Here is a 13,216-nt window from a genome sequence, read left to right as displayed (position 1 = left end):
CTGAATAATCGCATTAGTAAGTAAAAGATCACATTAAATATTCGCATACCCTGAGCAATTCCATTCGGGGTATGCAAATGCTTAATGCGATTTTTTGCGATTCTTTTTCTTACTAATGATATTTTTAATTGCGAATATTCGGTAAGTGAAATCCCTTATGCGGCCCTGTCTCACCCCAACTTTGTCTCCTGCGGCCCCCAGGTAAATTGAGTTTGAGACCTCTGCCATATGGGATGCCGGGATTCAAACTACCGTCCTTCTGCATGCAAGGCAAACGCCCTACACCCATGCTATCTCTCCGGGCCCAGAATGATATTTATCAACCAGCAGTTGTTGCGTGTTAGTTTATTCAGGAGATAAGTATTTTTGCAAAAGCAGGTTCCTTTTGCTGTACTGGAACAGAAAAATGATGTGTTACAAATGCAAATGTTTGAATAGAATCTCCAAGATAGCATTTCAAGACACAGAACATTAGCCTTAAGAAGTGTCCAAAGCAAAGTCAGTGAGTGAGCTTTATTCTTTGGGACTAAACTTGGTTCACGTCCAAGAATATATAACCCTGGGGACATGACACTTATACACAGAAAATTTTAGGATAAGTTTTTTTTCTGGTACATATTCTTTTTCTTATTATTATTTTAAAATGTTTATTTTTTTCGAAACAGTTGTTATCACAGAATCTTTCATAGTTGAATTTGAGATATACAATGTGTCAGAGCCCTTCCCACCACCAGTGTCAACCTCTCTCCACTATGGCCCCAGAGTGCATCCTATATCACCACCCTTTGCCCCCCGGGGGGCTTGCCAATATAACAGGCCCATTTAAGTTTATATTGTTAAGGTTTAGGTCTCTTGATTCTTTTATCATGGACTTTGGTTTGGATATTTAGTTTTGTCCTTGTTTATTTTCCCACAAATGCATCTGAGACCATTTGGCTCTGGCCCCCAGCCTTTCTTTGATCCTTTCTTCATACTTTATAATAAAGTCATACGTGTCCCAAGTTTCTGTGAAAAAGGTGGGAGCCCCAATATAAAAGATAAGAGATAAAAAAAAATCCAATTTCAAAAAAGGTGTGTGTGTGTGACAAGGGTTTTTTTGTTTGTTTGTTTTGTTTGTTTTTTGCATAGGCACAGCAAAATATGGGGAATTAGAACAGAAAAACCATTGGCCTAAGAACAGAGATACCTTACTCATGAAGCATCCTGGCATTAAACCTAATACAGGCTCCAGGCATACTAAGTTGACTAACCTTAAAGTTCCTTCTATGGTCCCAGTAAAAGTTCTTCACTATCATGGTTGTGATATCTGTACTTAGAGATCTTGGTTTTTGTACAGTTCCCATGTCAAATTCAGGGTGAAACAGAGCATCTTCTGATTTTATCTCACCTTTAGGTGGCAATGCTGAGAACCCAACCCCGAAAGCAGGTTGTTGATGTTACCAGGTTGTCAGGATGTCATATGAGTCCACTCTGGAGCAATTTGATGCCAGGGCAGCAATAGGGCCATCCCTGGTAGGAAACTGATTCTTGGTGCTGATGTAGAAAACCATGTTGGTTCCATAGATGGGATCCAAGGTTCAGTGGTGAAGGCCAGTGTCTTATCTTCTGAAGCCTAAGCCTAATCACTATGATGAGTGGTCAGGGTATAAGGCCCCACTGCAATATAGAATCCATGTGTTCCTATCCCTTTCAGATAAGAACTTGTTTTCACACATAAGATTTCCCATTTTAATGTGCCTAATCAAAAAGGAATGGGATTTTTAACTTATATCTTCTCTTTCATTACTTTTATAGGAAATTATTGAACATTTTCATGTTAAATTTTTAGCCTGTCATATTCCTGTCAATATCTATTGTTTCTAGAAGCTTTTTTGTAGTCTTTAGGATTTTCTAAGGTTAGTATCATATCATCTGTAGATAGTGAAAGTTTGATTTCTTCCCTTTATACCTGCATACTCTTGATATATTTTTCTTGCCTAATTGTGAAGGCAAATATTTCCATTACTGTATTGGATAGAAGTGATGAAATTGGATAACTTTATCTTGTGTCTGATCTTAGAAGGAAAGCTTTTAGTTTTTTCCCTCATTGAGTAAATTATTTGCTTTAGCTTTTGGTAAATGTCTTAGACTTTATTGAGGTAAGTTCCCTTTAATCCCATTTTGTTGAGACTGTTTACAATGAATTGGGATGCTTTCTCTGCATATATCTATATTATCTATAATACATAATATTATTTTTATTTTCTTCTGTGTAGTATGGTGTATTTCTTGGTTATTAGGTTTATTTACATATGTAATCCATTCTTGCACCCCTAGGATGAATCCAACTTGATTATGGATTATGATCCTTTTGGTGCACTGTTGAATTTTGTTTACTACTATTCATTTGTGTTCATCCAAGAATATAGGCGTGCAATTCTCTTTTTGTGTGTGGTGTCTTTGCTTTTGGTATCAGGGATTATGTTAGCTTCAAGGAAACTGTGAGTATTTGTGTTTCTTGTAAAGAATTGGCAATAGGTCCTCTTCAAATTCCAAAAGAATTCATTAATGATTTTATGTGGTCTTGGCCTTGGTTTTGAGGAAGCCTTTTGATTACCATTTCAATTTCCTCAATAGTGATTGGTCTTTTGTCCAGGAATTCTAAATCATTTTGGTTCAACATTGGGAGGTTCTAGGAAACAAGAATTTATCTGTTTTTTTTTTCTAACTTTTCTCTCTGTGGCATAAAGGTTCTCAAAGTAATCCCGGTAATCTTTTGAGTTTGTTTTCTGATTCAGTTTATTAGGGTTCTCTCTTCATTGTGAGTCTTACTAGTTGTGTATAAATCTTGTTTCATTTTTTCCAAGAAACAACTCTTGGATTCATTGATCCTTTTCATTGCTCTTTGGGGATTATACTTCATTCATTCCTGCTCTCAGTTTTATTCTTTCCTTCCTCCTGCCTGCTTTGTGGTCCTTTTGTCATTTATTATTTCTTTTTTTTTTTTTTTGGTTTTTGGGCCACACCCGGTGACGCTCAGGGGTTACTCCTGGCTATGCGCTCAGAAGTCGCTCCTGGCTTGGGGGACCATATGGGACGCTGGGGGATCGAACCGCGGTCCGTCTCCTAGGCTAGCGCAGGTAAGGCAGGCACCTTACCTCCAGCGCCACCGCCCGGCCCCCATTTATTATTTCTTAAGAGGTGCGGACAAGTTTTTTATGTGGGTCTTTTTTTCTTTTCTAGGAATGCTTACAGAGATAACAACTTGTTTCTTAGCACTGCTTTTCTTTGTCCCCAAAATTCTGGTACTCTGAATCTTCTTATTTGTTTTGATGAATTTTTTTATTTTCTCTTTGATTTCTTTTCTGACCCACCAGTTGTTTAGTCATGAGCTTTTTAGTTTTCAGGTGTTTCCAATATTTACCTCTGTCTGTGATTCACTTTTGTTCTCAGTACATACTGATCTAAAAAGTTGAAATGACTTTTATTTTCTTTATGCTTTGGATGTATTTTTTTTTTTTTGTCTCAGCATGTAAGCTATTCCAGAGAATATCCCACGTGTACTATAGAAGAATGTGTAGGTGGATTTTGGGGAATAAACTTCCATTTCTTCCTTCAAAGAAGGTATTCCCTTATGACCTTTAGTATAATTTATACATTGAGAAGTGACAAAGTAGTGTTAGATTTTTCAATACTATTTTATTGCTATTTATGTCTTCAAGTCATCTATGTATATGAGTGTACTACTAATATGGCCACATTGCCCTTTTTGAAGGAGTTATTTGGTTGTAAAATTGTTTTCCAACCTTTGACCTCTAGTCTGTGTTTGCTTTGACTGCTCAAATATGGTTCTTGCAGGTAGCTGAACGTTGAGTTTGATTTTCTAATCCATCCTGCCACTCTATGTTTCTTAATTTGTACATTTAGTCCATTGACATTCAAGTCATTGCCATGAAATTTTGTGCCTTTTTTTTTAGATGTATAGTATTCTGTGTTTGTAGGAATCATCTTGTCTTGTAAGTAGCCCTCTAGTTCTTCTCATAAAGATAGTTTGAGTCAGTACTTTATTAGTGAAAGAGTGTATAATTTCAAATCTGAAGACGTGTTCTCTAGCTGAATTTATTTTTGTAGGATGACAGTATGGTCTAAGTTTATCCTTTTACCTATAATGTACTGATTGTTTAAAATAACTCTCCTTCCTTCATTGAGTCATCTTGACAATCTTGTCAATAATGATTTACCATTCATTCTATTTGCTCCTTTTATTGTTAGTTCATATATATGTCTTTATTTCAGTATCATACTGTTTTATTTATTAGAGCTTTTTAAATGTTTTGAAATGAGAATGATGTATTTATGTAGATATGTGTGGTTTAAATACACACACATATAGAATGTAAAGGCACATAAAGAGATTCTAGGAAATTGAAGCAAAGGAAAATGATATAACTATGTATCAGCAAAATGAACTTCAAAGCAGATCTAATTTTGTTATAGTTGTTTTTGGGCCACACCTGGTGGCCCTAAGGGGTTGTTACTCCTGGCTCTGCACTCAGATCACTCCTGGCAGGCTCGGAGACCATACGGGATGCCAGGAAGTGAACCTTAGTTCTGTCCTGGATCATCTGTGTGCAAGGCAAACATTGTACCACTGTGCTATCGCTCCAGCTCACCAGGTCTAATTTTTTAATTTATAGTTAAGGCAATGTCTTTTTTACTGATGGTGATATTTGAAATGGTGATATTTGTTTTCTTGGTATACAGTTAAATCACTCTCAATATCCCTGTGTCACATCCCATTGACCTACATGCCCCTCTTAATACCCCTTGGCCAAATTCTAGTGAGGGTTAATATTCATTACTTTATAATAAGTTATTTAACAGACTCACCATGAGATAGTTACAATGTTGTAGTGTGTGAATTTCAGTATACAATGCACAACACCCTCCAGTGAACATTTCCTGCCACTAATATCCTCAGTTCCCATAATGCCTTCCCCCTTGAGTGGTAGCAGGTGTCTATTGAATTAATCCCTCAGGTTCTAATCCTGCAACACAGGAGATCTGGCTGACAATTCAAGCTGCTTCCTGTAACTCCGGAAAACGAAAGGGAAAGAGCTATTATTCCTTCCTACCAGGAAAGCATCACACCTGGAAGGTGGAACATCAGTTTTCACACATATCCAAGTCTCTACATTCAAAGATCAGTGAGAAACAATGCATAAAGATTGAGGTAGAAACAGACAAATCCCATAATCCCACATCTCCCCCTATAGAAAAAGTGCAAAAAAAAAAGAGGTAGTATAAGGTAATATACTTCCAAGGAAAAGGGAGCTACTAAGGGGAAGATGAATATTCTTTAAACATTAAAAATGAGGGCCGAAGAAATAGCATGGAGGTAAGGTGATTGCCTTGCATGCAGGAGGATGGTGGTTCAAATCCCTGCATCCCATATGGTCCCCTGAGCCTGCCAGGAATGATTTCTGAGTGTAGAGCCAGGAGTAACCCCTGAGTGCTGCTGGGTGTGACCCCAAAAAACAAACAAAAAATTAAAAATGATAGCACAGTTTTTTGTATAGGTGCAGCAAAAGCTGAAAAATAGGAAGCAAAAAAATTTTGGCCTAACACCATACGATGTCCCAAACCATAAAGCTCCTGCCATAAGATCAACTGTAGGCTTCCAGCAACTTAATTTTTTCTAACTCCAAGGCCTTTTTTAAGTGTATATAAAAGGGTTCTCCACCAGGTGCCCCTTCTTCATAGTCAAGTCATTGTCCTTCAAGATGTAGATGAAGCACTTAACAAAGTTATGACGTTTTGAGGCATCTCTTGGTTACCTTTCACTCCTTTGCCATGAGGCAGTTTATTCTAGATGCCCTCCAAGTTTCCAGGCCACTCTGCCTTCATGGTTTCCTTATCTCATAGAAATGTCCTGTGAAGGTCAAGTCTATAAAGCCAGATAATGGCTTCAAACATCTCATCTTCTGTAGTGTCCTGATGGAGGAAGGCTCTCCCTCCATAACTTTCTCGAAGCTGAGAATGATCAAAGCCTAAATCAAGTCACTATGGCAACTGTTTATAGTGGAGGACCTCCTTTAACCAAAAATACTGAGTTCTCATCCTTAATGGATAGTAACTTCTTAAAATTTAATATTTTTTAATTTTAATGCACCATGCAAAAAGAACTGTGCCACAAAACACTATTGGGATATAAGGGGAAATGTAATAAAAACACCAAACAATTCTAATGACCTAAATATATTATATAAGTAACATAACAATTTTAAAGGTACTATCTAAACTAAATTCAAAACAATTTGGGCCAGAGAGATAGCATGGAAGTAGGGTGTTTGCCTTACATGCAAAAAAAAGGACGGTGGTTCGAATCCCGGCATCTCATATGGTCCCCCGAGCCTGCCAGGAGTGATTTCTGAGCATAGAGCCAGCAGTAACCCCTGAGTGCTGCTGGGTGTGACCCCAAAAACAAAACAGAACAAAATTCTAAACAATTCGTACTAGCTAATCTACATAAAAAAGAAAGCTATAATTACTAAGTAAAATTAACAATAAAATATACATGTTAATAATTACACTTAAAATACAAATTAAACATACTTATCCCTTCTAAATATGAAGAAAACATGCATATCATACATATCCCTTCTAAGTGTTAAAATAGTGATTGAAGAGAAAATAAATTCTGGGTCATAATTTCAGTCAGTAATAGTCATGTGGAGCCTGAGAAACTGGTTGGCAGTAGTCACAGTTCTAGAGATGTTTTAAAGCTAAGGAGTTCTCTCCCATGCTGCCACCAGTCATGAACAGTCTCATGGTGAAGAGAAGTGGTTAAAAATAAAAGGCATTTCAGCAATATCAATGTCACTATGGAGAATGACTCATGGCCCCAATGACTCTAGTGACACCAATAATATCTACAACTAGAGTAATGATACCTTGCAGGACAAGCCACTGAAGAGGACCATGAACATTTCACATACCAGTGATGATGTCCTTCCATCCCCCTCTACAATCAGTAGGCAGTTTGAAGTGGTGATGTCATCTTCCCATGATGGAAACAGGAGTCAGGATGGAGGTGCGGAGCTCCACCAACAGCCAATTATAAAATGGTTAAAAAGAAGTTAAGTAGCTGAAGGTGAAAAGTTAATGAGGGGGAATTAAATAGAATGAAAGGTAGAGATACCACATAAACAGACATTACAAACAAAACCAAACAAAACTGAGGGAAATTTCTCAGCACTATTAGAATTAAACAAACACAGAGGTGGCCACCATGCTCACACTTGACATACAAACAAATGGACAAGGGGATTAAAGCTTACCCTGAAAAATTGGTCCAGGTGAAACAGGTCAAGCACTTTTATAGAGCCAGCATGAATGGAGAAAAAACTTGCAGCTTCTAGTTGTAGTCGATGTAGATGGAGTGAAACTTTGCTGAAAATAAAAGCTTCAAGGTTTAGATTGAGTACAAAACATTTACAAAGCAATCATAATTTTGAAGTTTAAAATACAAGTAAAATGGTTAATAAGCACTATTGGAGTCTTCACCTGAAAGTATGGTATCATCTGCTTCGAATAACCAGGTTCCTTTCTAAATGAGCATTGTAAACAAAGTCTCTTGATATAATAAAAATAACCTAGCAAAAATAAAAAATAAATTGTAAATAACATACTCAATGACTGAGCACTGTAGTATGCGTCCAGGGTATTTTAAACATCTCATCAAAGGGTCACTGTGGAAAAACTATGAAATCCTACAAGTAGATATAATCAAATGAAAAAAGATTAATTTTAGGTAGTGGTTAAGGCATTATACTGAGCATGCATCGGGAGTCTAAAATAAAATTATCTCTCCATGATCACTATCACAGAAGCATTAAAGCTTTTTGGGGCCAGCGAGGTGGCGCTAGAGTAAGCGCTAGCCAAGGAAAGATCGCGACCGCGGTTTGATCCCCCAGCGTCCCATATGGTCCCCCCAAGCCAGGGGCATTTTCTGAGCACTTAGCCAGGAGTAACCCCTGAGCATCAAATGGGTGTGGCCCGAAAAACAAAAAAAAGATGCTTATTATGAAAACAGGAATTATTACATTAAGACATTTTTATGAGACTGTAATGAGATTCTCTATTTTCTAACCCATCTAGCTGCTGTTTTCCTGTTGATAAAAATCTTAAAACATAGACATCCCTAAAAAGCATTCAATTAACTAGTTTAAACAGTGGTATCTGTTGCCAAAAATCCCTTTGAGTTATACAAAAGAATATAAGCCACTAAAAATTTCGTAGATGGTTTGGAAACTTTTCTGATGCTGACCCATCAAATGTAAAACATGGGTGTCAGGTATAGAAAAGGAGCTAATAATTGATGATATCACAAAGTTAGTCCTTTTAAAGAAGTCCCAGACTTTTCCAGTGGGATACTGGGAGAAATTTTTCTGAAAAATCAGATAAGATTCATTGAAGGGGCTCACTCGAGGTGTTATACATTCTATTTCCTTTTTAGGAATAGGCAACACAATTATATCTGGATCAAAACCTAACAAAGAAACTGTTCTGAGTCTAGCCTTGATTATAGGAACAGTTACAAACTCCAAATAGGGCAACAGATGTGCGAGGCTGTGTGTTATGCAAATAAATCTATTCTAGAGGCCCCAACATCTGAGCAAGAGCACCCATAGGAGAAAGGGGTTGCAAAAATGAAAAGTCATACTTTCCCTCCAGATATAAACCTGGTAAGATAGGATTCTCTAAGCCAGCCATAATATATTTCAATTCATTCCACCTTTTGAGTTTAACCCCTGGAACTTTATGTACGGATCACCTTCCAAAATACCTAACAAGTAACTAAGTGTTGTATTTGGGATCTCCAGAGATGAACAGACCCAATTTTTATCGCCTAAGTTTTTGAAAGTCATTAAGAATTCTTAGATTTTTCTGATAAATAGAAATCTTTTGTAAATGCACTGAAGTACTCTCCATTACAAATCCCAAGGCAAGGCAATCACCTTACCTCCATGCTATTTCTTCGGCCCTCATTTTTAAAGTTTAAAGAATATTCATCTTCCTCTTAGTAGCTCCCTTTCCCTTGGAAGTATATTACCTTATGCTACCTCTTATTATTTTGCACTTTTTCTATAGGGGGAGATGTGGGATTATGGGATTTGTCTTTTTCTACCTCAATCTTTATGCATTGTTTCTCACTGATCTTTGAATGTAGAGACTTGGATATGTGTGAAAACAGTGTGAGCACTGCCAGGTGTGACCCAAAAACCAAAAAGAAAAAAGAAAAAAGAAAGTGATAAATTGAGGGAGGGAAAATGAACGGTACCAGGACCAAAGTCATATGAACATTTGAGTGGAAATAAAAAATGATCAACCACCAAACCCAAAGTCAACAATAACAGAATCGATACCCAATCTACAGTAAGCTATACACAGAGGAGAGCTGTTACACTAGCAGTACAGGGGCCAAAAGGGAAGATATGGGATGCATGCTGGGAACAGGGTTGGAGGGAGGACAACACTGGTGGTGGTAATGACCCTGATTCATTGTCACTGTGTACCTTAAATATTATTGCGAAAGAGTCATAATTCATTTTGGTCACAAAAAAAATCATAAAAACATTAAAAGGGTAAAAAAGAAGTAATAAAATTAAAAGGATAAAAGAAATAATATTCAAAAAAGAAAAGTGATATATTAAATTGATTTACAAAAGATGGCTACTAATATCTGCCTTTCAGGTTATTTTTCTAATTAGCAGCACTGTTAGAGTATGGTAGAAATAAAACTGTCATCTAGTTCATCTGTTTGGCTATTTTTGAGGCTGAATACTATTGGAGAGTAAAAAGTGCAAAGGCCCACCACCCTGGACATAGAAGATAGACATTGTAATGTCTTCCTATGGATGCACTGGAGCTGTGCAATTTTGGTATCAGAGGGCAGAAAGACATCAGAGGGTGGTTGTCTGTGCCTGGGCCTTGGGAGGAAGTCAGCAGTGCTGCTTACAGGGTCACCTTGGTAAGCTGGCACATGCATATTTAGCTCTAGAAGGGCCAGTTCCTCACACGCCTGATGTACCTGAGATCAGAGAGCAGTGAGACATCAGGAATAGCAACTTTCTAGGCCTGGGCTTGTGAAGAAGGGAGAAGTGTGGTTAGAGGGTTAGAGTTGCCTTGAGAGGCTGGGTTGTATAGATTTAGCTTCAGGAGGTCACTCCTGAAACTTGAGCATCTTTTTTACTTATTTAATCAGTTTTTCTGTAGGTTTTTTTTTTTTGGTACAGGACTTTCACCGCTGTAGTTTATTCCAAAGTACTTGGTTTTATGAGGTACAATTGTGAATGGGATTGTATGTTAAATATTTCTTCTCTGTTGTTCTTGTATATAGAAAAAAACATGGATTTTTGCATATTAGTTTTGTAGCCTGCCACTTTACAAATCTGTTTTATTTTGTAGATTCTTTAATTAATTAAATTAAATTAATTTAATTTTTTGTAGGACTTTATAAATTATATGATATACAAACTGTGTGAGCTTGACTTTTCCCTTATTTGGATGCCCTTGAGATTTTTTTCCCCAATTGCTATGGCAAGTACTTTCGGTACTATATTAATTAGAAGTGACAAGAAAATTGTGGTAAATAGCTTTAACTGTGTTGAGAAAAGTCCCTTCATTTCCTATCTTGTTCAGAGTTTTTATTATGAACGAGTGCTAGATTACTTTTTCTGCTTCTATTGCTATGATTATTTGATTTTTAATTTTTCCCTTAATGACAATAGTACATAAGTTGACTTTTGTTTGTTAAACAATGCTTCTATGGGATGAATCTATTTGGTCATGGTATATGACCTTTTTTGGATTAATTTTTGGATTTTATTTGCTGGTATTTTGTTGAAGATTTTGTATCTATCTGTAATTCTTTGTGTGTGTGAGTGTGTGTGTGTGTGTTTTCTGGAAGAGCTATAAAGGATTGGTAATGTCTCCTTTAAATGTTTGAAAGAATTCAGTGGTGACTTGTTTTTATAAGCCTTTATATTTTCTCAATAGTGACAGGTCTTTTCAATATTGCCTTCTTATTGAGACTATGCCTTAGCCATTTTCTATACTTTCAAGTAGTAGCTTTCACTTATCATCATGATCAATAAATCATCACTTCTTTTTTCTCATGCAATTGGAATCATTGTGTCTGTGAACTCAAGTAAGCCCAGGAACTTCCTAATGTCTTCTTCAATTTGAGATGTTTGTATATTTCTTTTGATTTGTAACATGTTGTATTAAATAATCTCTAAAGAAGGTGTTTTTAGACTACAACTGTGTGGGTCTTTTCCCAGATAGTTTTCATAGTTTCATAACTTGGCTTTATCTGAATGGACATTCTCTTTTAGTAAATGTTTTTATTAATTTGATAGTAATTAAATTAAAACAATCAATTAGCAGCATATTTGATTTCTCATTCTTGTTTTTCAGAATCTCTACACAAGGAAGTACAGGATTTGGCCTTTCTAGATGTTGTTTCTAAACTTCGCAGTCATGAAAACAAAAATGTAGCCCAACAGGCCTCTCTCACAGAGCAGAGACTTACTGTGGAAAGCTGAGAATCTCCTTCTCTGGTACCGGGCACTCTCACTTCTCTGATTTCCTCAGTGATCTCCATCCAGCTGCCTCTTCTGCTTCATTCATACTGTATCACTTGCGCATGCATGTAATATTCCTCTGCAGTTAAAGAATCGCTGTTACTACCTGCTCAATAAGATTTATAAATCTATAGTTACTGTGACATGATTGTCAGAAACAAGTTTTCACACCTAACTGTTCTCTTATATTTCTCTTGCCTGAGCTCTGTTGAGTAGAATGTGCATGTTGTAGTCCTATAATGATGTAATCTTGGTACTACATAATGATTTATTCTCACACTTGGTAAACTACATATTAATGTGCAGTTAAATTAGAAGCAAACAAGAATGTAGGAGGATCTTTTTAGTATTTTAAGATGGAATTGAATAGTAAAAATAGTTTAATTTTTTTGATGCTTGAAAAAGCACATTGACCCAAAGCTGTATGGCTGCTTATACATTTAACCTTATCTACACTAATATCAAACCCATGGTATCTAGAGTTAAATAAAATACACTGCTTTCACCCTTTACACTATGATTTCTTTTTCTTAACTATTTAAATTATTGGCAAGGCCTGAGATTTTTTTGTTTCATATTTAACAATTGTTATTTGCTAATGTTGAAAACATGTACTTTTTTCATTGTGCATTTTAAAGGTTGGAAGAATCTATGCCACTCATTTCATCTTATATTTTGCCTGTTAGGACATAAAAGAAATCTTAAAAATGGAAGGAAATTGATTTTAAGAGCCATGGTTTCATGAATAATAAGATGGGTTGTTTTAATAACTGTTAAGTCTATCACCTCCATTTTTCATAGAGATCTGCAATATTTTTAAAGGTGATCAAAAAAGTAGTAACACCAAGGTTTAAGATGAGATGACCTCCCTTGGCAAAATAGTGTCGAAAAGGTCTCTAGGGTGTTCTAAAAAATGTTTGTAAATCAACCAAAATATACTTCTGACCCATTCACCTACCTGTTCCCACATTTGACAAATATGGGTGAAAAGGTAAATTTTAGCATGACATGCCATACCTCAATGGAGTGTTTCTAGGCTGGACTTTGACTCTCAAGCAACTATAAGACAATTGAAAACAGTACAGAGAACCTTTTTAATGTTCTCCTTTATGATGAAGAATGGTACTACTATTGTGACTTTTATGCTTTATTTACTATAAGAATGATGCTTGTTTTCTGTGGTGGAGAGTAGACTTATTACAGGTTTTCAAAGATATCTGTATAGGTCACTAATTAAGCTGCCCAAGTTTAATGACAAATAAAAATAGTATATCAAATAATAATAACATCATTTGCTTTGTTTGCATATTTTACCTATATTTCTAGCTCCCCCATACTGATAACTCATTGTCAGTGTTCATTATTTCTGATTGAACTTCAATCACTGTACATGAAACTTGTAGACTTCCTGAGCTGTTTCAGGTATATTAGTGAAATTTAGTTTGTAGTTTGGGCAGGGGAGTAGTAGGATCTATACCCTTTGAAAAACATATAGAAAACTTCGGAACCAGGGTTATCCAAAAAATCATAGACATGAGAAAAAATAAATCCAACCAGCCAACCATCTATTTACCGATATACTATGAACT

General features: G+C 36.2%; 1 protein-coding gene across 1 annotated transcript in view; it reads left to right on the top strand.

The window, feature by feature from the left end:
- RAP1GDS1 (Rap1 GTPase-GDP dissociation stimulator 1) overlaps window positions 1–12,913 on the top strand; it is a 153,397-nt gene extending 140,484 nt beyond the window's left edge. The window contains exon 17 of the mRNA XM_049789894.1: window positions 11,461–12,913. Within this exon, the coding sequence (XP_049645851.1) occupies window positions 11,461–11,588 (128 nt within the window). The 3' untranslated portion in view covers window positions 11,589–12,913. The remainder of the gene's footprint in view (window positions 1–11,460) is intronic.
- Window positions 12,914–13,216: the final 303 nt, after the last annotated feature.

This window comes from Suncus etruscus, chromosome 16 (genome assembly GCF_024139225.1).
Source record: "Suncus etruscus isolate mSunEtr1 chromosome 16, mSunEtr1.pri.cur, whole genome shotgun sequence".
Lineage (NCBI taxonomy): Eukaryota > Metazoa > Chordata > Mammalia > Eulipotyphla > Soricidae > Suncus > Suncus etruscus.
Note: the sequence above shows the minus strand (reverse complement) of the source record. Positions and strands in the feature narration are given on the sequence as shown.